Source organism: Neolamprologus multifasciatus, chromosome 22, assembly GCF_963576455.1.
Source record: "Neolamprologus multifasciatus chromosome 22, fNeoMul1.2, whole genome shotgun sequence".
In the NCBI taxonomy this organism is placed as follows: Eukaryota; Metazoa; Chordata; class Actinopteri; order Cichliformes; family Cichlidae; genus Neolamprologus; species Neolamprologus multifasciatus.
Genome location: NC_140459.1, coordinates 16,440,981 through 16,464,686, shown reverse-complemented (window position 1 = coordinate 16,464,686; position 23,706 = coordinate 16,440,981). Strand labels below are relative to the sequence as shown.

The 23,706-nt window shown below is 40.2% G+C and overlaps 3 protein-coding genes across 3 annotated transcripts; 2 read left to right on the top strand and 1 right to left on the bottom strand.

The window, feature by feature from the left end:
* Positions 1–506: 506 nt before the first annotated feature.
* On the bottom strand, positions 507–8,542 carry stk3 (serine/threonine kinase 3 (STE20 homolog, yeast)). The gene is made up of 11 exons (XM_085148273.1): positions 8,363–8,542; positions 5,930–6,010; positions 5,676–5,804; positions 5,122–5,236; positions 4,640–4,804; positions 4,337–4,504; positions 4,101–4,238; positions 3,647–3,772; positions 3,369–3,570; positions 3,074–3,264; positions 507–2,945 (listed from the first exon to the last, which is right to left on the bottom strand). Exons 1-11 carry the CDS (start codon positions 8,383–8,385, stop codon positions 2,787–2,789), a joined length of 1,497 nt encoding a protein of 498 aa, XP_085004399.1. The 5' UTR covers positions 8,386–8,542; the 3' UTR covers positions 507–2,786.
* A 172-nt stretch (positions 8,543–8,714) lies between these two features.
* On the top strand, positions 8,715–10,632 carry polr2k (RNA polymerase II, I and III subunit K). Its single transcript, XM_085148282.1, has 4 exons — positions 8,715–8,829; positions 9,030–9,098; positions 10,160–10,252; positions 10,427–10,632. Exons 2-4 carry the CDS (start codon positions 9,038–9,040, stop codon positions 10,447–10,449), a joined length of 177 nt encoding a protein of 58 aa, XP_085004408.1. The 5' UTR covers positions 8,715–8,829; positions 9,030–9,037; the 3' UTR covers positions 10,450–10,632.
* A 1,637-nt stretch (positions 10,633–12,269) lies between these two features.
* spag1a (sperm associated antigen 1a) lies at positions 12,270–23,483 on the top strand. The gene is made up of 8 exons (XM_085148274.1): positions 12,270–12,988; positions 14,077–14,176; positions 15,130–15,282; positions 15,452–15,609; positions 19,098–19,239; positions 19,957–20,083; positions 20,200–20,337; positions 21,467–23,483. Exons 1-8 carry the CDS (start codon positions 12,634–12,636, stop codon positions 21,470–21,472), a joined length of 1,179 nt encoding a protein of 392 aa, XP_085004400.1. The 5' UTR covers positions 12,270–12,633; the 3' UTR covers positions 21,473–23,483.
* The last annotated feature ends 223 nt before the right edge of the window (positions 23,484–23,706 follow it).

The following is a 23,706-nucleotide window of genomic DNA, read 5'->3' as shown; positions in this document are numbered from 1 at the left end:
AGAGTTACGGTGAAGGCGTCAAAGCTGCCTTTATGAAGGCAAAGATCAGCGGTACTGCCCGAAGTTTTGATATCGATCCGAAACCAAGTAAATACAGGGTAGATATTTTTTAACCAATAACGAGAGCCAGTGGGTCATGATTTATGAGATGAATCAATTTGCAAATTCTGAACACATTTAATTCACCACTAAATCACAGCGATTTTTATTTTCCACATTAGTTAACACAAAACATACTATTCAGCTTTTCATGGGAATTTTTTTCATATTTTTTGGCATCCAGTAATGTAAATGTACCTGTCTCTCTGTGCTAAAGGCTAAGAATAAAGCAGATGTGACAGTCAACACAAAAACTTTCATGCACTTTTCATAGTGTGTGTTTGTTGTATTTTTTTTTTCCAATTCCAAAAAAAGTAACACAAGTCTACATAATAAGATCAGAGTATCTAATCATGTCATGTTGGTATTAATCCATCCACATCTAAAGATTAGACCAAAGCCAGCTCTGGTTAACTATAAGTGACTTTTATTACTTTTTTAACATTTTTGAAACTTTATTAAAGTATTACAAACAGAACATAATAAATTAAATGCTTACATTCCACTCTACACTCTTCAATCTTTACATAAACCAAATAAGTGAAGTAAATGAAGACAAAAATCATAATGATATAGCAAAAGGTGGCTTTAGGTAACTGTACATATTACAGCCAGTTCTAAAGAAACAAAACAAAATCATAAAAAACCCCAAAACAAACTATTGGCCTTTTCAGTGTTCAATAGTTTTGAATAAAAGCTAAATTAAAGGAATCCCACATTTTCTTCTTAAACATTACTCTTTCCTTATACAACAGCGTTCTACTACAGAGCAAAATTAAGTATAAACATGCATAGTCCAACCACATTTACATGACCAAGGGCCAAAATATTAACAGCCAAATCAGCCACAATATTTAAACCAGTGTCACGAAAAGAAAAGAAAGCAGAGCGGTTAATAAATAAAGTGAATGCTTGTGTGAACTGCAGGCTTAATTCATGAAGGGTTTCCATCTGCTTCACCTACAAAACACATTCATATGTAACAGCAACCAGCAGATTCACTGCACGTTTTTAACATTAAGACAGGATGAATTCATTCATTCACAGGGTCATTATTAGCGCTTAAAAAGTAACACATACTTTAGCAGAAGAGCTGAATTAGAGCCAGAAGCCAGATACATAGACAAAAACAAAAAATGTAGTAACCATTCAACAAGCTTGATGATTTTTGGGAGTAAAAACCTACAAATTATTTCCTTCTTTTCGTTTTTTGATTAAATTCCTTTGAATTTGGTTACTAAAGTGGTCCAACAAGCATATGCAGCGTGTGGGAAATTTTACAGCTGACTTCATTTATGATAAGAAAGGAAAACATTCCTCACTTATTAAAAATACAGGGAAAAAAGCCTTCATGTTCACATAAAAGAAGCCAAAGCTTGTGTCCCAAAACCCACAAAGCACATTTTGTCTTTTTCTCCCCTTCAAATATCAGGAAACAGAAAGCACTCTCACTGATAGCTGAAAAAAGCTGCAGGGAAAAAAAAAAGAAAAAAAAGAAAAAGAAAACTTGATCCAATGGAGGAAAAATTATCATCTAAAAATAAAAAGAACAAGTAGAAATCACGTGTGTGGCTGATGTAGAGGCTCTGGTTTTAAGTACAACCGTTACGTCTTTCGAGTCTTTTTTCTCAACCTGATGTGTTTTTCCTAAAGTGGAAAACAGCAATTAAACCGTTTATGCAATAATTCAGGGTCTGGCCTCGTCACTCAGCTCTCTTAATGCTGCCTCAAGTCAATCAGTCAAAGTGGAACAATCAAAAGAAATCAAAGTTATCTAAACTTAAACATTTAAAGAATGCTGTGCAGTGTTTAGGAATGACTTTCACCTTTTCCCCCTATTTGGAAATTACGTTTGTTTAACGTTCCAGGGTGTTGAGGATGAAGAGCAGTGAGGGAGTGTCGTGTGTGTTTACGAGGCACTAAAAGATGCTTCAGATCTGCCACTATAGACTGTGCACTGGGTGTATAAGGAAACCCAGAACGTCATACCTGAAAAACACCTAATTTAAATAAAAGATAATGCAGACTGAAGAGAAGCTGGTCCACAAAATAGCTGAAAACATGCGCAATCCGTTCTTCAACATCCACTGGATTTTTCTAAGCTTTCAATAGTCTCTCGTCCAACTCTCCTCCAGCTGAGGAAAAAAACGTGACCATCCAAAGACTCGGTCGTTTTACTACATTGCTTAAGTTGAAAAATCAGGTTTCAAATATTTTAAGGCAACTTCATCATCAACATCACCTCGATTGTCTTTGGTCATGGATGAACCTCCACAGCTTTTGTCGCAGGTATTTCCAAACTAGGCTCTATGTTTTATTTACAGTGAAGGTAAAAAGTCTCGGGGAGGTGGGGGTAATGCCACTGACCTCACTCGCTGCTCCTGCTGAAGAAAAGGCTTTTTGCTGATTAAAGAGGAAATTCTTTGTGTGACTCTCAGATGTGTTACAGCCACAGCTTGGTTCTCCTTTTTCTTTTTTTGGCAGGGTGTGGATTCCCAGAACCAAACAGACATCACCCAGTAAAGGAAGCATCTTACTTAATTTAGAGGTCAGCTAACAGGCGGCCAGAACAGCAGAGGGCATCCAATGAGATTGTTTTGGTTCCCCCGAAATCACTGGACAGAATTTGTTGTTTACCGTGGCTTAGGGAAATCCAGATTAGAGGAGGTCAGGGTCAGAAGGGGCATTTAGAAGTTCTGTTGTCGTCTCTTCTTGGCATCCATTGCATCCAGGATGGGCTGCCTTTTGGCAGTGTAGCGCTGCCTGAGCTCCTCAATCTCCCGCTCCATCATGGGATCCAAGGCAGTCAGGCGTAACTGCAGCTCCTCAAAGTCCAGGTTCTTCAACTGAGAGGCAACACAGACAAACAACAGATGGAAAAAATGAGTCACAACACTCAGAGCTGCTTCTGTTTTGCTGCTGTAAACATTTCCACAATGAATAACACTACAACAGAGTCACGGATGACACTCACAAAGTCAAAGTCTCCGTCCTGAGGCACCTTCCAGTTGTCAGGGAAGACATTTTTGGACTGGATATGGTAGCCTTGCTGCTCCTGTGCCTGGTTGTGGTTGTAGCTCTCCTGCTGCTGGGCCGCCTTGTTGTCCTGCTTGTCGAAGTAATCCATGAAGGAAGGACGAATGGGCTGCTGGGGGGTGGCATGTCCTGAGGAGGAGGAAAATGGTTTAAACTCGAAGGTAACAAAATAAACTTTCTGGACAGAATATTTTGGAGACCGTCTCATTCAGGCAGACATCATATCCGCTCACTTCTCATCGATCCCTGGTCTTCCTCCTCGTCTTCATCGTCACTGTTGATGACCATAGTGCCAAGGTCTGACTCAAGCATAGTGCTGCCGTGCTCAATCATTGTCTGCGCCCCGTCGCTCATAGTGCTGGTGGCGCGCATGGTTCCGGCGCCCTCTGAGCCCGACTTAACCATAGTGTGAGAATCCACCTCTGTCTCTTCCTCCTGGATGGAATAAAGAACAGAGTTAAGACATGCAGCATTACATCTGAGGTTTCTGTGAATAAATTAGCACACGCACCGAGTTGTCATCCTCCTCTTCCAGCTCTCTCTGCTGCTCCTGCTGCCTCTTGGCTTTCATCTCCATGGCTTCAGTTATCAGGTCTCTCAGGATCGTAACTGGCTTGGCCTGGCTGATGAATGGATGCTGGAGATTCACAAGACCAAAAAGATAAAAGTTATATGAACTATATTTTACATGCAAATGTATTTCCATACGAGTATATCCACCCAGCATCATGTGTTACACCCTCTGATGTTTCTATGTGCCTGAGGCGGCATTAAATTTTCCATATTTACAAATCTCCGGGGTATCTGGGGAAGACTATTTGCTCTCTATTTTATATGTTTGCTTTCATTTTATATCAGTTATTTGAACAGGGAAGGACATTAAGAGCAACTAAGTGTCCTTCCCTGTTCAAATAACATAATAATAGTAGTAATCCATGTATGTTGTGGCGAGGTCATCTTCTTACCTGTAGCAGCTGTGTGGCCGTCGCTCTCTGCTCCGGGTTCTTCACTAAACACTTCTTGACAAAGTCTGTAAACTCGTCTGACCAGAGCTCCGGCTTCCTGAATGTTGGAGGAGGGTTGGTCGGGATCATAAAGATGGCCTGGAGGAACACGATAACAGGATTAGGGTGGATTAAAAAAAAAGAGGATAAAAGTTTTTCACAACACATTTAAAACAAGAAGAAATGTTTCCACTCACTCTCATTGGATGAATGTCTGCATAAGGAGGTTTACCCTCTGCCATCTCTATGGATGTGATGCCCAGGGACCAGATGTCAGCTACACAGTTGTAGCCGATCTCCTGAATTACCTCGGGTGCCATCCAGAATGGAGTACCGATCACAGTGTTTCTCTTTGCCATGGTGTCCTACAGAGTGGGAATATATAGACTTTTAGAGCATGACAGGACCAAGCGAGAACTCCTCAGAAGCAAATTACAAACAACATCATGATGGCAGACATTACTTCATCTTATCACTACTGACATATGCTGCAATTTTACCGTCAGCTGTCCAGCAACTCCAAAGTCTGCCAGTTTGGCATGTCCCTCTGTGTTAAGAAGGATGTTTCCTGCTTTGATGTCCCGATGGATCTTCCTCATGAAGTGAAGATACTCGAGTCCCTTCAGCGTCGACTTAAGGATAGTTGCGATCTCATCTTCTGTCAGCTGAGAGATTGAAGAGTAAAAACCAAACATGAACAAACAGACCATTAACTGCTGCACTTGTCTGTAGTTTTTTTTTTAATCATTAGTTCGCTGAGTTCAGTTAAAGACAAGTTCAACCTGGAGATCTTTTCACTTTTAAGTTGCAATAAATACTGCACTTTGAATTGAAACTTTATCAAAAAATATTTTCTTCCTGACACAAAAACTAGTGAATTAAAGCCACCATTGCAGTCGTTACTGACAACAGGTCAAAGGCACTTTTAAATAAAGTTTTAGCACAGTTGCACACGTCGCTGCGGCTCAGCGTAGACACCCACTGTCTTGTTGCGCAGTCTGATGATGTCAGAGACAGAGCCAGCGCCGCAGTACTCCATCACAATCCACAGGTCCGTGTTCTTGAAGTAGCTGCCATAGTATTTCACCACATAGGGGCTGGGGAGGAAACGCAACACGGAGTGGTTATCAAAGGAGAAGATACAGAGCAGAAGTGAGAAAAAAAATCTCATGGATCCAGACACGAGAGAGCTACATGGGCTATGATGATGATGTCATACTTCCTCCTTCATTATCTCTGTAAAATGTCTTTTGAGGGTTTTCCTGGCTCAGAATGGACCTTTGAGAGAAGGCTGACTAAGTGCAACTGGTCTGCATACAGTTAACACTAACAGGCTCTTATCTAATTAAACAGATCAACTGTGCAATTCCCTGTTATTTAGGGTAGATGATAAGCAAAAATGTATTCTGAGTCTGCAAATAAACAATGATTTTCTCCCAAACCTCTTTACTGGATGCCACATTTTTCATATTGAGGAAAAACCTTGCTTTCAAGGGCAAAAATGGGCATATGGTATGAGACATACTGCTGTCCCACCTGTCACACTGCTGCATGATGGAGATCTCTTTGATGATTTCCTGCAGATCTGACTCCACAGGCACCTGCTTGATTGCCACCACCTGGCCGGACTCCTTATGAATGGCTTTAAACACGCTGCCATAGGAACTAAAAACACACACAAAGCTTAAAGTCACATGTATGGCTGCAGTGCTTTATTACAACTGACAGCACTTAAAAAACGATTTATTACGCAATGGTCAGCTGTAAAAATGGAAGTTAAGACTTCTTACCCTTCACCGAGTTTCTCGAGAACATCAAACACTTCCTCTGGCTGTTTCGTCAAACTATCTTCACTCAGCTTTTTCAGCTTACTGTAAAAAGGGAATAAGACAGCAATATAAAAGTGAAAGCAATGATAAGTGGAAAAGGCAAATCTAAACATTACAAAACAGGAGACACGGCATCGTTTCAGCATCTGTAAATAAATGAATGGCTGTGGGTGATTTTTAGTCTGGACATAAATGTCAAACCCACTGAGTCTGCAACCTGTTATTATTTCTGTTTGTTGTCATTTAAAGATATTTTTAGGCTTGTGTATCGGTACTTTCAAACACCACAATATGAGGTAATACTTCTTCACAGATAAAAAAAAATCAGCACCGCAGCCAAACAACAGGAATAAGTCATTATTAGTTAAGTTCAAAGTGATCGACAAAAAAGTTATTGTGAAAGTGAAAACACAACCCAGCATGCACTGTTCACTATTTTCTGACTTGATCAAAAATATTATCACGTGCAATACGAGACTAAAGGAGGTTGTTTCTCCCTGAGCAACACTAAGTGACGCAAGCTTCAATAAGGTTCTTCAGTCTGGCTCTAGTGAATAAATCAAACACAATGAATCAATGATTCAGTCATTTAAAAATGATCCTACATGAGGTCTGACTAAGACAACAAACAGAGTGTGTTTTTTTCCTTTATAAGGGTATTTCTATACTACCTCTTAGAAAAGTTTGCACTATATGAAGCTGGAAAGGCCCTCACATCCTGCTGTTTCTGTTAATTTCCACTAAGCAGAACAGAAACGTTCAAGTATTGTGTCCCCAAAGTCTTTCAGAGAAGCCTTTTACTGAATGTGAAAAGAGCTGAAAACATTGCTGTTTTTCCTTGAATCCAAAATAAATAAAAAAACTTATTCAGTCTGAATTTCACATAGTGTTTTATAACTGAATGGTTTTGGTAATTTACTTCAATACCTATTATTATATTTATTATAATTATTATCATCATCATCATCACTTATTTTGCTCAAATATTTATTTTTGTAGACTCACTCTTTAATTTCATTGTACATTTATGAATGTTATAGAAAACCTTTAAGCAATATTTACTTTATATTTTTATTGTCTTTATATTACGCACACTTAATTTTATTTTTGTCAATGATTTCCAAAGCAGTTCTAATTTCTTTTGCTTTTGTTATTATTCATTTAAAAAAAATATTTTACTATTCTATTATAATCATGTTATTTAAGGTAAAATGCTTTTATTGCTGGTTAGTATCTGTGATTATGTTAACTACACACACACACACACAGCTTAAATAGGAAATCTTTCCTACCAAACTCTGTCAACCTAAATGTTTAATAATATTACTTTATTATTATTATTCATCCTTTATAGTGTTGTAACAAAAGGGTTGCTCATGGAATGGAATAAATAAATATTTCTCATCTGCACATCTGAACATGTGTGATCTCATAATTTAAAAATAGTACAGCAATCATACAAAGACTTCAGATCTGTCGCCTTGTGGTTAAAAAGCTATTCAGTAAAATTAACTTGAGTTGTCTTTTTTTTGAGCCTGTGAACTCATGAACCACCACAGCACAGAAACCAACTAAGTAATCAGTAACGTGTAATACTGGTTTGTCTTCAGGAATCGTGCCAAAAAATACCGTGTTCGGTATTTAAACAGTTCTAAATGATGGCCTGTGATCTATCAAGCATACCTATCTCTTATAAATGATTTCAAGTCACTCTGAGCAAGCAGTAGAAGCTGCAATCAGTATTTGGCAAAGTGACTTTTATATATATTTTATTTATTTGGATAAAAAGTCTTACTGACATTCAAAATGTATTTTTTTCAATAGAGATCACGCAAAGAGGCAAGCCAAAACATGGAGGACCTTTAACTTTTACAAGGACATTTTACGTGTCCAAGAAAGTCAATAACAATAACGCAGACTCATAAAGAGAGATCATGTCTTTACTATATATATGTCTAACCCCTTCATAAAGCCTAATAACTAAAGCCTGTTTACAAATACAGGCAACAATATTAGACATAAAAAGACACAGTAATTCGATTTTTGCAGGACACTCGGGAAGCTAGAGGCTGATTCAGTGCGATTATTCATGCGATTGAATGATATTTCAAGTGCAAATCTAACCACTGAACAAAACACTCTTACAAACACGTGGGGACACAAAACGACCACATCATTAGCCAAATCTATTAGAAACTCAATTGAGGGCTCAGGAAAGAGCGTCTCTGTGTGAGGAACGATCTGTACATCCGTGAACAGAACTGAAAGTTTGAGAGAAGACTGGCAACGCTAAGTTAGCTTAGCATCAGCTAGCTCGGCGACATCCACCTAGCGTTAGCTGTTCGGCTAGCTCGTTAATAATAGCATTTTTAGCGTAGTCAAATTAACACAAACCTTTTGGGCGCAGACGTCTCCATGATGTACGACTTCAAAACTAAAAAGAAAACACACTAATAGGGACTCGTGGCACTTTTGGGACCAGCAGTCAGGACGAGAACATTGTCGACTGAATCGTTGTTGTCAAAAACTAAAGCAGCGCCAGCTGAGGGATTGTCAGATGACGGTGTTACGGCCTCAACGCAGCGCCCCCTGCTGGAGCGGAGTAAAAACAATACTCTCCTTAGAAACATTGAATAATTTGTATCAATTAAACAACTGAAACGTATGAATAAAATGTTACTGATAATAGAGCTGTCCACAGAAATAGAATTATGCTTTCTCTGGTCTCATTCAAAGACATCGTCCGACCAATCACAAGCGACTTTGCTGTGAGGTGCACGACTGTTCTACGCATGTGCAAGCAGGAGCCTTGTGGAGTATGAAAAGAGAGGTAAACAGCTAACAGCTATCGTGTTTAAACGGTGAGAAACCTTGATATTATCTTTCCATCCTGTGTACTCCATATCTATTAGGTTTATGCAGCGTTTTTAGATACTTTAAATATATTTGTTGTTTTCTCTAAATACTGGTTGGGTTATTTTAGTCTGTTTCGGGCAGTACCATGCTGTTTCTGTTAGCATGTTGTTAACAGTTATCTCTCTGTCTCTATTTTTTTGTTAAGAATCAGAAATGGATACGCAGAAAGATCTACAACCGCCCAAGCAGCAGCCTATGATCTACATATGTGGAGGTATATTACAACTTTTACTTTAATAATACAGCCGCTGGTAATGCAAATAGTACGATTTTACCTGCTCTAATGCAAACCTTTCATCACTGCCATCACGGCTGCTTCTCCTCTGGATGTTTTTCTTACATTACACCGCAGAGACCTTACATATTGTTCATAATGTGTTCATTCATAGTAACAATTCTCTCATAATAAGTTAACAAATAATAAACTAGAGCTCTATTTAGAGTGTATAACTAGCCTCTCCGACATTAATAAATTAAGGACTAATCCGTAGTTAATGCTTCAGAGATCGCTAAGAGTGTATCTTTTCAGGTATTGCAACACTAGTTTTTAGAGAAAACCGTCTAGCACACTATATCATGTCCTGTTTTACCTAACACATGAAAATGTACATTATAGAAAATTCGCATAACTACCGTCTATAATTATAAATACGAGTTCAGTATTGGTACTAATTAACACTTGGAGCACAAAACTTGCCTATTGTAAACCGGTCTGTGCATTCAGAGCTGTGATACCTGGCATGTGTGGGATTTCCATTCACTGAAATTACATCTCAGGTGCCTTTATAGCCTCATGACCCCTACTCCTTTTCTAATCTCTGTTTTAATCATAGTTAGCTTGGGATAAGTTGATTGTATTGTTCTGTATGTATGTATGATAATAATTTTATTTTTACCTTGTGGGTATTTGTGCTTCCAGGTGCAAAACACAAGTACTAACTGAGTGTTACATGATGTTCTTGTGTTTGAATAGTGTCTTTACTACTTAATCCACCTTGGTGGAGACCTCTGGACGACATAACATACACATTAGGCTCACTAGATGTTTACAGTGGGAAATGTTAAACCTCCTTTACAGTCTGATACAATATTACTATTTTGGAACCAATAACAATTATTTCACCGTGATTACGTAATGTTGGTCATCTTGCATCTGGAAAAAGAACCACCCTGATATTAGTTCTAATAAGTTTTGTGGCAAGGTGTAAAAACTCAGTAACAATGCTCAAACTGAACTTGAACACATAACACCATGATTTCTCTCGTCACTTGCAGAATGTCACACCGAGAACGAAATCAAAGCCCGCGATCCCATCAGATGCAGAGAGTGTGGCTACAGGATCATGTACAAGAAGAGAACAAAGAGATGTATCCTTTTGACTTTGTGTGCATGAAGACAATTTGTGAAAACATTAAAAATGACCAGTTGATTTCAGATGTGAGTCTTTTTGCTAAAGAGTGTTCAGATATTTTGATTTTGATTGATATTTTATGAATTTGTTGCTACGTTCGCTGTGGATTTCCTTGACTCTCTGATTTCAGTGGTTGTATTCGATGCCCGATGAAGAAGAGGAGAGGAGCAGTTTTGACTCTGTTTACTGTTTGTAGTGTGGGATCATGTAAATAAATAGACCTGGCTTCAGATTTGTGAACTACTCATTTTATTCTCGGTCTAAACAATACATTTGCTTGTCAAAAATGTATGAAAGTTTGTTTTGGTTTATTAAATAATAACTATTTTAACTGGTCGTGACTGTTTTTTCCAGTTTTTCTAACCGATGAGCTGATTTAATTAGTAGCATCTCCATGACGACAGGAAAATTTGTGTTTCAGCTGTTGTAGACTTTTCTATATTCATGTAGTCACATGTAATTGGTCTGTTGCTATGAGATGTTTGCAGCTTTTCGACCCCTGAAATGAAGTCTGCCTTTCAGAATAACAAAATGCAGCAGGGGGAAGTAACCCGATTTTGTGTAATGCAAACTGTTTTTTTGGCCTTTTTCATAGTAATAAAGAATAAATGAGACTGCAATGTTTTCTTCCCCTCACCCCCAAAGGTTTTTTTTTAATGACTTTGACTGTGGGATGGTTGTTGGTACCAGACAGGCTGATCTACCAGGATTTTCCCACAGCCATCTCCCAAAAAGAGAAAATATCCAATGAGCGGCAGTTCTCTAGGTGAAATTGCATCATTGACGCCAGAGAGGATTGGACAGAGTTTTGAGATGATTAAAAAAACAAAAGAAAGAAAAAGGCAACAGTAACTCAAATGACAACTGCTTACAAGCGAGGTATTCGGAAGAGCGTATCTGAATGCACAACGTAAAACCCTGAAGCAGACCGGCTACAGCTACAGAAGACCGCATTGGGTCCCTCAGTTTCCTGTCCACAAAGAACAGGAAACATACTGGCTCACCAAAATTGCACAATAGAAGAAGAATTAAAGAGTTAAGGCAACTCTGATTGCAAAAGGGGGACCAACCCAGTACAAGCAAGGTGTACTTAAGTGTCCATTGAGTGTATTTTTGATCTAAAACAGCACTATGATAGCTTTAACTTCTTTAAATTACACCGTCTCCCCAAGTTTAGCTTTTAAGTTGATTTAAATCTAAATCTTTTTTTTTTTTTGTTCATTTAGTCCCTTAATATCTGCATGGCAACTTTTTAGTTTGGCTTACCACAAAGATTTCAAACTGTTGCACTCTCTCTACTCAAAGGTGCAAAAATCCTCATACCAGCACGTCTGCATCTCACTGGTTTAATTTGTACAAATGCTGAAAATCTGTGACAGATTCTTCTGACTTACTGGCTGCTGGGCAGCTGAAGGAGACTCCAGCAGTGTCTTTGTTTTTTGTACACATTACACAAATAAGACACAACAAATAATAGATAATAGTAAAAAACTAAAATGATGTGTTTCATTAAGATGAGATACCAAATGAAATAGCAAACAAAGCCTTCACTGGGATCATTACTTGCACTTGGGTTTAGCAGCTATTTCATTTCAAACTTCCATCTTTTAACTATTCTAATAAAACATTTGTGTGAACCTGTGATTTGATGTAATTACATGCCAAAATGTTGACCAATAGAAAATAAGCCTGATTTAAATTCCCGGTGCTGGACAGAGAGCTGCTTCGAGCTAAGATGCTGCAGAGGGAGTTATGAACAACGTGTTCTCATCAACAAAGTAATTACTTTGCTGAACTACCCTTCAGGTGACAAACAGGACTGGATTCAATGATTGTTTTCATTACTGGGCTGGATTTTCCATCAACAAAATGTAATTTTACATGATTAATATTCTGTTTGTTTGCTGTTGATCAGATTTGCAGCTCACTCCAATTATCCTAAGAGTAATTAAACATTTATATCTTTCCACTGTGTCAAAATGTTGCCTGTCAGTTACTTCTTCTCCAGTAATACAGCGTAAATCATGTATAATCGAAATCATAATGGGGTGTTTTTTTTCTTAAAATTTGATGAATTAAAGCATCAAAGTGTCTCGCATGTGTGTGTCTGGTCCAGGTTTCCTCTGCTCTGAAGTCTAAACTGAGGCTCTCCCTTCAGAGCTGTCCTACTGCAGCACTGCATCGCTGTGGCACTCCCCCCTCCCCCTCGCTGACATCACATCTGACGCCTCATGTCGGGGGTGTGTCCAGCAGAAATCCCCATCCAGGCTCAGAAGTAGCTGCGGCTCTGAGAGAGGTAGAGGCAGAGTTTGAGCACACTGCAGAGGGATTGCAGCTATGGGGAACGCGCAGGAGAAACCTCCGGGCGGCGGAGGAGGGGCAGCGAGCGCGGATCAGGCCACAGCAAGGAGTGGGACACGAAGCGGGGGTGGAAGCAGCGGGGGAAAGCCTCACATGGCTCCAGAGAAGGGGGCGGTCAATGGCACTCAGAGAGAAAACAGCCCTGCTGGTGGGCAAGAGAAGAAGGAGGACAGCCCCGCAGTGGACACAAGTTACCTGGATGCTCCCGCCGGGGCCCTGCCTCCTCACCTGGCCCGGCTCAAGAATGAAGGGAACCATCTCTTCAAACACGGACAGTTTGGAGACGCCTTGGAGAAGTATACCCAGGCCATTGAGGGATGTGCTGAAGCAGGTGGGGCGTGACATGAGCGGTTTCTTTTCTCTTACACAGCATGTGATCCTGGGATAAACAAATCTGATTATAGCAACGATACTGTAGCATAGTTAGAGGAGCTTTATCTAACTGCTAATTTCTTGATTCATTGATTAAACTATGTATAGTTTTAGAAAATAAGAGTAATTTTGCTACCAGAAAGTTATTTCTTGTTTATTTTCATCCTTGGATTCCTTGGAGTAGCTTTTCCAGCTCTGTGACCCAGTGTAGAGTTGCCAAAAACAGCAGATGGGTGTCACAGAGCCTGAGAGACACCCTCTCGTAGCATCTGTGACTTAGCCCTGGTAAGGGTATCACATACAAGTTGACTCAGTGTCACCTGGTTCCTCAATCCAACGTATCCCGTGTCAGTTTTGAATGCATTATACCGCTGTTTCTCCAGTCAGCCTGCAGGATGACTTCAGGTCACTTCACTTTTTAGCATGAAGCAGAGACACAAGGCGTCTCTGCACCGGTGATTTGTGATTGCAGTGGAGTGTTGGCACAAGACAAGTTGCTGTCGATGGAAGTCGTGTGCTGATGCATGGGGCTTTTACGTTAGGCTCAATGCCAAGCTGCACAGAGAGCACTCAGCTGACTTTTACTCTTGTAGCTGGCAAGTGTGATGGCTTTTTCTGCACTTGCACTGTAGCCAGATTCCAAACGATTAATCATAGACTTCAATCAGAAAGCTGGTGAGAACAGTGTATGATGATGATGATGCGCTGTGGGTTGTGAAAGCTGTACATAAGACTGATGCTCTCCCAGCGGTTATAAAACTGCACTAGAGTGGAAAGGACAGTGGAGAAAATGACTCTACCGAGGGATCTCTTAACACAGCCTTTTATCTGTCTGCCTTTCACCCCTTCAGCGTTTCTGGACACTTGCAATTGAACTGCTTCACTTGTCTTGATTTCGCTTCTCTCTCGAGCACTTTAGGCCACAAAGTCCAAAGAACTGCTGGTAATATGGATGTGTAGCATGGCCTTACACCTGCTTTTCAGATCACAAGATGACGTAAATGAATCTGGTCTTTCAGAAATGTGATTATGGTTGTCCCCTTGCAGGCATTGATAGTCCAGAGGACCTGTGTATTCTCTACTCCAACAGAGCGGCCTGTTACCTGAAGGAGGGAAACAGCACAGACTGCATACAGGACTGCAACAAGTACGTGACTAGTGTCGGTTTTATTACTGGTTATAACTTCCAGGTTTGAGAGATGAATCCACAGATCTGACATCACACCCCAAAACACTGTCAGATCACAGACTGTATTTAAAAGATGGCCAGAACCAGAACCGTTCTGGTTGCCACTTTAATTTTCCCAAAGTGGCAACAATTGCAGCCTGATTGGAACATCTGCTCTTACCAGTACCAGCTTATAAAGAGAGAAATGCATAGATGGAGATTGGGCTAAAGAGATCAGCCAAGAAAACTTATGAATAACTTATTAAAGGGGGACTTTTTGTGCTCTTTTGTCTTATACTCACTATTGTAACAGAGTCAAAAGTGGGAGACAAAGCAGGAACAAATCCGGGATAATGAGACAAGAGAATTTGAATTAGATACAAAGCACAAAAGATACCGACAAAGGCTCGAACATGTGAAGTTAACAGTGAAAGACAAGAGACAGAGACAAGACTGGAGGTACACAGTGGGATTAACAAAAGGGAACTAATAAACATTAAGTCATCTACAAGCAAGCAAAGAACTATAGGGACAAATAAAAAAGCTTATATTAAATAAACCATTAACAGAAGACCATGAAGAATACTGAACTAGAACAAAATCATTTCTCAAAACTAGAGGAAGTCATGAACCTGCAAAACTCAGACCCGGGGATCGTGACATTACCCAGTTGGGGGGCTGTGTTTTATTTAAATTCAATATTATTTACATGAAAACTGAATGACAAGCTGCTTTTCCACACCCTGATTGTAACTGTTTTCTCTGTAACTGTGGAACACAGCATGTAGATCATCCATAGTGATGCAGTTTTGGATCCAGCAGCCTTCTGCCTTTTGTTTCTTTGCTCTAAAGGCTGCGACAGCCTGTCGGTCAAATATTCATTCACGTGTTCAGATCCCTCGGTCTCCGCCTCTCCTCTCTGATCCTCTTAGGGCTTTGGAGCTGCAGCCCTATTCCTTGAAGCCTCTGTTGCGTCGAGCCATGGCCTATGAGTCACTGGAGCGCTACAGAAAGGCCTACGTGGATTATAAGACCGTCCTGCAGTTAGACACAGGGATACAGGCGGCTCACGACAGCATCCACAGGTCAGCTGAACACAAAAATCCAAACACAGGAAACTTCAGCCGCTTCATGCGCTGGTGCATGTTTAGACAGATTTTATGTAACACCAAGTCGTCTCAGTCATTTCAGTTTCCCTTTGGGTCTTGCTAAACACTTTGCGATACTAGTTTCAGTCTCTTTGTTCTCTTACAGGCTCACAAAGATGCTGATTGAGCAGGATGGGCCCGAGTGGAGACAGAAGCTTCCAGAGATTCCCGTCGTCCCCCTGTCTGTGCAGTTGCAACACCGAGAGAAACCAATCAGCATCGAGCAGGCCCAGGCCCGGGCCGCCAGAGCAGCCCAGGAGGAAGGTGAGGAACAACCATTCCTGTGGGTTTAAGTGGTTAAATGTGATGAGCACATCTGATGCAAACAAAGAAGCCTTTTAAAGAAATCCAGATTTTCTTGACTAAAGACAGTTCTTTGGGTGATTGCATTCACGCAGCATTTTTAAAAGAAACAGTAAATAATTGAACTATAAAGCAGCAGCAGAAGTCAGTGAGCAGAATCAGCGTGCAAATGCTGAGTAGTGGTGAAGGTGCTCCAGCTGAGAGACTCTGTGTGTGTGTGTGTTTGTCTGGGTGTACTATCAATAATGCAAAGTAAAGATGATCCACACAGACTATAGTGCTGCTGTAATGGAACAATCCAGGTCAAGTTTCCTCGGCGCTCGAACTGCTCACAAGAACCAGGAGACTCCAAATGTGCCATAAATGCAAATATATGTAAATAGTTTTGGAGCAGTATAAGGCTGTAAAACTCACAACAACACTAACAGATAAATCTGTTTACTTGTACTTGTCTAATGAAAGACTCCAAACACACGATCTAACACATACAAAGCTGAATGAATATGAAACCAGAAACAGAAGCAGACAGGAAGTGATGGAAGTTGTAAGTGTTAAAAGCAACATGTGTGCTGCTTAAATTTGTCACAGCAAATACGCAGCACTGTTAATCACTACCTCCTACAGTAATGCATTTTGTTCCATCTTACTGAGGAGGAATGACGCCATGCCAACAATAAGAAATGTAATACAGCATCTTAAGTTATTATAAACTGTGGTAAAATAAAGTTGTGGCCAGAAGTTCACACCTGCTCATTATGAGCAAGAATGTGGTGGTAACTTTGAGGTTTTAATGAGTTCTTTGAACGTTTCTTTTTCCAGGGTGGAATGATTGTACTGCACACATCACTAATGTCTTTAAAAGATAAGGATTGGGTGCACGAGTTTGAATTTATTTTGAATTTTCTCTGATCCAAACAAGGTCAGCAGTATATACAGCCCCATTAATATGTGGTTACATGTCCTTTAGCAAGTTGCACCTTGACAAGATGTTTTTGGTAGCCATCAGCAAGCTTCTGGAATAATTCTGGGTGGATATTTGACTGATTGTAATGGCAGAAAACTTAATTTAAATTAGTTGGTTTTCTGGCTCAAAACCAGCTTTGACGTGTATTACACAAAGTTTCAGCGGGGTTGAAGTTTGGGCTTCAGGGAGGCCGTTTCAGAAGCTTAATGTTAGCCTGCTTTATCCATTCATAATGGGAACGGGATCATTGTCCTGTTGGAACACACATATGTGTTCAGGTTTCAAACATCCAACTGTTGTGGTGAAGTTGAAGAATTTGAAGGTAGTCCTCCTTCTTCATTTTTCCATCCAACAATATCACTGGCAGCAAAACAGCCTCATAGCATGATGCTACCACCACCATGCTTGACAGCTAGTGCAGTCTTCTTAGGTTTGAAAGCCTCACCTTTACTCCTCCAAACATACTTCTTACCATTGAGGCCAAATAGTTTAATATTTGTCTCATCTGACCATTAAACTTTTCTCCAGAAGGAGTTTGGCTTGTGAATATGGGCAGCTGCAAATTTGAAGGCGTCGATTTTGGAGCAGAGGTTTCTTTTGTGGTCAGCACCATCTCAGTGTATGGTGTAAAACTGACTTCACTGTGGACAGTTGTGCTGGTGTCCCAGTAGCTTCCAGTTCATGGCTTGAGCCTTGTTGGTTCCTGAACATTCAAATCAATTTCCTCTCATATGAGGGTGACAGTTTGGGTCTTCTTCCGGACATTAGCAAAGTTGTGACACATCTGAATAACTTATGTAAAATTGGACTGATGATCTTAGAATCTGCAGTTGTTTGTTTGTGTACATCTACAATTCCCTAATACAACAAGTCAATCTGAGTGTCTCAAATGTTCAATTCATTCATTCCTAAAATCACGTTTGTGTTGTTGCTACGTCTTCATGTTGATTTCCCCAAAACAGGAAATAAAACCGCAAACACGCAACACAAAACAACACCAAACTGTGCTCCTTAATAAAAGAGTTAAAATGAATTAAAATTCTGACAATTATAATTTTATCCGTTAAAACAATTAGACTTAATGAAGCCTCGAGTTCATTAATATGTTAATATGCCTTTATTGCCACAACACGAGTTAAATGAGCATTGCATTTATTAGTTGAGCTAGCGTTAGTGGCGATGATTAAAGCTATTGCTCTCTCGGCATTTGCAAACACAGCTGTGTTATCCGCCAGAGGAAATTACATATCTATTGATGCTTGGATTGAAAAGCATTAAACACAACCTCTACAGCAAGCTAGCATCAAAATAACCCTGTAATCAAAGTTTGCACAAGCTTGTGTTATTACTCCCCCACAGCCCCGAAACCTCCTAACCTGCCACTACGCTTCAGCGCCGGTGCCAGCGTGTCTGTTTTGACTGTGTTATTGGTAATGTTATTAAATTGTATCTGTTAAATTATCTCCTCACAACTTGACTCCCAGCTTGTATCAGCTTCAGAGGTGATTGATCTCAAATACTCATGCTCCACATATCAATTTAGTTTCCCAGCAACAGAGCAGCTCTGATACGGAGAGTCAGACTGAGTGGTTTGTGGTATCGACGGACGTCTCAGCTAAAGAAAAAAAATAAGCTTTCAGCACCGAGATGCTTCAGAAAGCATGCAGGCCTTTTCACTTTGTGCTTCGGTTCAATTGTAAATGGATGAAAGTAGAATTTTCTTGGTAGAGAAAAAATGAAAAAGAGTTTCAAAACCTGGTTCAGGCTTTATAGTGCTTTGGGCCTGAATGCTTTCTAAAGTAACTCTGTCTGAAGACTTTATTAGTTATACTTTGTTATTACTGGGTTGGACCTCCTGAACTGTTGATATAAGGTAGGATTGATTCAATGCTTTCATGTATTTTTGCCAAATTCTGACCCTGACATGGGAATGTTGCAGCAATAATCGTTACTCATCAGACCAGACAGCATTTCTCCAGTCTGTCGTCCAATTTAGGTGAGCCAGTATGAACTGTAGCTTCAGTTTCCTGTTTTTAGCTGACAGGAGGTGTGCTCTTCTGTTTCTGAGGCCCGTCTGCTTCAGGTTCCTCATTTGTTGTGCATTTAGAGATGCTCGTCTTGGTTGAGACAAGTGGAATATTATCTTTTTGTGTACCTGTGAGTCTGTGGATATGTTTAAGTACCGCTGCGTGTGTCTTTCCCACAACCCATTGGCCGCATTGGCTTTTTCAGCACAGCCGATCGCTAACTAAGGAGGAGTTGACTCATCTCCGCTGGTCCACAGAGACTGCTGCCGACAGGCTGGATTTATTAAGGCCTGAAACAGTGTGAAGAAATTGTAGCAGAGGCTTGTTGAAAGACAAACCATTCAGTACAGTCTGCCCCAGATCTGTCCAACCAATCAATAACTTGCACTGAAGAAAATGAACTCTTTATGAAGTCATCTTTTTCAGTTGGAAAAAAACCCCCATTTTTCTGCCAACAGCCAGAAGAAAAGAAGCCCACTTCGCTTTGCTTAAACAGGAAGGCAACAGTCTGGTCAAGAAAGGCCACTTCCAGGACGCCCTGGAGAAGTACAGTGAATGTCTCGCCATAAAACCTGACGAATGTGCGCTCCACACAAACAGGTATGAAAAAACAACCCAAACAGACGCTGGAATTGACCGGTCTTTGCAACAAGAGCGGCTGAATTACTTTATAAAAGAAATACTGTTTGAAAGGTGGGTAGTTTGATCGCCACCCCCCAAAAAATAACAGAATAGCTGCCTACATCACGTAAGAAGCTTCAGCTCAAATATTCTGTAAAAATAAAATAATAAGCTACACAGACACTGATAACATTGTGCGACTGCACCGTTTGCCACTCACATAGAAGTGCAAAATTTCTACAATGAAGAGAAAATAATACAAAAAAAAAAAAAAGACTAACATCAAAGCTAATTCTCCATTTACAGGTAGACAAGGGGAACAGTAGAGGGCACCATATCACCACCTGGCATGTCAAATCTGATGCACTGACCGTTGTTGCTCTGGATAAAGCCCCATGAAGGTGTATCAGTATTTGAAACGAATTTCAGATGAAATATTGTGTTGCAAACATGAAAGCCTAAACTGCTGGACACATGTGGATCCCCAGAATCCTCCTGCAAAAATCTCTATATTAACAAGATATTGTGCGAAATGTTGGGGAAATGCATCTGTCCCTACTCTTCTATAGTGCATATTTTGAAGATTTTTCATTTGTATTTGAAACAGTGTGGAGTAATCTAAACATGCGTAGCCTGATCCTCATACTGATCATCACTGACAGAGACCGTCTGACAAACCCTTTACTTCTCCTCCAGAGCCATCTGTCTCCTGAAACTGAATCGGTTCGAAGAGGCCCGGCAGGACTGCGATTCGGCGCTGCAGCTGGAGCCGAACAACAAGAAAGCCTTCTACAGACGAGCCCTGGCTTTTAAAGGTTTACAGGTGCTGGCACGCCCCTCATAAACCTTTTAAATCTTCCTTGTCATTTTAAGATAATGCGTTGGATTTTTCTTCCCCCTCCCATTCCTGATTTCTCTGTATGAATGACTATCCTGTAGGACTACCTTTCAGCTAGCAGTGACCTCCAGGAAGTCCTCCGACTGGACCCCAACGTCCGGGAGGCAGAGCAGGAGCTCGAGGTGGTGACGGGCTTGCTGAGACAGAGCCTGATGGACAGCACCGTGCGCACACCAAGGGTAAAACAAGTTTCTCACGTTGCCTTAACCCCCTGAATTACTAGATTTAATTTTCATTGTAGTTGTCATTATGCAACACAAGGTTATAAAACTATACTGGAAGTTCAGTCCCTTTATGCAAGGAGGAGAGGTAGTGAAGGTGGGTGAGATTAAATACCTGGGGTGAACTGTCCAAAGCAAGGCTGCAGGCAGAGTGGAGCGGGTGGAGATGAGTGTCAGAGGAGGGTGTTTTGGGAGATTTAACCTTTTTAACGTGCTTTGTTATGCTTCTTTTCCTTTAAAGGTGATAGCGGCACATTTGCCTCTTTCATTTTACTTGTTAATAAAAACCTTTGCTTTATTCGTTTGCCTACTTGTCTCAGTTTTTCAATCTGGACATGCTTCGTTATTTTCCTCACATCCCTCGGACTGAACGTAACAAGGAGCAACAGCAAAAGGGAAGGTTTAGATGATTTGGAGACAGTGGCAATGGCAGGAAGTGGAGCTCGAGGTGATGATAAGCTATTCATTGCGAGTGACCACAATGAACAGGATTAGAAAGAGTAGAGTGCATCAGAGGGACAGCTCAGGTTGAGCGGGTTGGAGACAAAGTTTGAGTGGTGAGGCTGAGATGTGTTGGACATCTCCAGAGGAGGGATAGTGGATATATTGGATAAAGGATGTTGAATATGGAGCTTTCAGGCAGGATGAAAAGAGAAAGACCACAAAGGAGGTTCAAGGATGTAGCGAAGCAGGACGTCCAGAGGGCTGGTAGGACAGAGGAGGATGCTAGAGACAGGGTGAGTTGGAGGCAGGTGATCTGCTGTGGTGAATCCTGAAGGGAACAAACTAAAGAAGAAGAAGAGTGTGGAGGATGAATTTGGCAGTTTTGAAACCTGAAGAAAGAAACTGTTCTGCTGGTACGGCAGCTGATACTTGGTAAACAAGTCTGGGATGTTTTAATCACTGTAGTTGACAAGCCTCCAGGTCTGGATCCAAACACATCCCATATGTGTTTGTAACGTCTCGAATTAGTTAGGAACATGGCTTTACCACTTTATTATCTCCAGATAAGGCTTCAAGTATGTTACAAACTATTAAGACAAACAAAACCCCATCGAAAAGGCTAACCTTTGATGATTTCCTGCAGGTTTGATGTCTCCCGCTGGTTCACATGTGGAGACAGGTGTGGACACTTACCATACTGCTGCAGGACTTTTAAAGCAATCGGCTACAGCAAGTAAGCAGCGTAGAAATGCAAATGACTATTTTTGAACTCCTGGGACGAGAACCGTGGACGACCAGCTTTTCAGCTCTGCTTCATCTGCAATGTGTGCGAACCACACGTAACTCCTGAGTACACAAGCTTACATAACGGTAAGCTTTATTTAAAGAGGCTAATGTCAAGGTACTTGTGACCCGCTCGCACTATAAATCATTCATGTTATGATGTAATGTCCAGTTTCATGTAACAGGCTCCAGAGCACTCTTACTTGTTAAAGAGTGTTGAGAGAGGGGAAAGAGAGTGCGTATCAAGCGTGCCTTACTGAGATTTTTACCACAGTTAGGATGAAATGCGCCAAGATTAAATGTTTAATTTTGATTGCATTTTTTTTTAATCTGCTTTGAAAGGAATGGATCAGTGCAGTGTGTGTTTTTGTGTTGCACAGCAAGATATGAAAGCTTCAGCTATTTTATTCCAAAGCATTTGTTATTGTTTACATGTAGTGTGATAAGAGCTGCTATTAATTTAAACAAGCCAACAACATCACATAAACTATCATCACTATTAGTGTTGGGAAGTGCCCTAAAAGGCACTAACATGAATTTAAGCTTCACCGGTTAGATTAGCTAAAAAAAAAAAGTCTGAGGTCAGCACTTTAGAGTGGACCCATGATGCTTTTCTTTATTTCCTGCCTGATAAATGCTGCTGGGATTTCATATTAAAACTGGCCACTGTTTCAAAAAATTACATCATCTTTTATAAAGTAATCATTGTGTTGTGTTTAACACTAGCGCTGAGCTGACGTACCCTTCCTTATATGGTCAATCAGCTCTAGCTATGCCTGAATAAGGAGGCGGAGCTAACAAGCACTGGGTTCTGTTTAGAAGCAAGTCGAAGGGCAGCCAATCAGAATTCGGGCTTATAGTGAGGGGGAGGGGGGGCCTTAAAGAAACAGAAACTAAAAAGACTTGTTTCAGACAGACGATAAAAGACCAATAAGTTACATAACGATCACTTAACTGCAAATCAAATAAAGTTGAATAAAAATTTTGAGTGAGTGCGACATGAACACAATAGATCCCCTTTTAAGCGACTTTTAGTTCACATACCTCTCTGGGTTTAAATATTGCCCTGCTTAGGTTAGTGTTACAGTTTACAGAACAATGCACTGTACATCTTACTGTAGCTCAGTCATTAATTACATTAATGACTGTTTTGTTTTTGTGTAGGTATATAGTAGTTAAATTAAAGCTAATGTCCGCATGTCTGTGCCCTTATTGCTGCAACAATACCCCCGATAAGGCTCTGATTAAACACCCAGATATATTTATCAAAAACTGTCATATTACAAGAAAATTATTTATTACTGTGATACAAATGTACTTTATTTAAGTAAAAACATCAATAACTCGTTTGTTTGAGTTGGGACCCTAGCCTATAAGAGAAACAGCAATGCTTGGATTGGGGGGGGGGGGGGGAGCTCTGAATAAAAAGAAATTTTTTAAAAAAAGCTTCATATATCTCAATTATTTACCTGTTACCTCCCCCCCCTCCTCAGTTTCAAGTAATTAATTGAGTTAGTAAGACTTAAACCAAAATTTTGACTAATGTACCGTAAATTTTCTTTGGCAGAAAAGGCTTCCATGGAAAGTCATTTTTCAGCTTCCACCCTCAGGCTTGTCATTCTCTCACACTTCAGCCTGCGTTTGTGTGCAGGCTGAAATGTACTTTTACACACGTTTGAAAAGGACAAATTAGATGCTTACCAAGCTTTGCAAACATAAATTATCACCTCTGTCAACTCTCCGCAGGAGCAGAAGCTTTTGAAATCACCCACATCCGCTATGTATTTCTTTAAAATGTAGCAAACTGTGCCAGTTTATTTTGCAAGTATAAAAATATTAGGTTAGTTTTTTCCAGTCTTGTTTTCCTTTGTGTTGTAGGCTTATCTTTAAAAAAAATCTTGATGTAAAGCTTCATTCATGAATGTAAAAGCATGTACTGTATGTAAATAGACTGAATGCAAATGTAAATAAACTGCTACAAGAATGCATTAATGTGCCTTTGTGTTTTTTTCAAATGGAAACACGAATAAATGAACACAAAACAATCACAGCAAGCTTGATTGTGAAGTTTATTAAACAATATGCATTTGCATGCACATT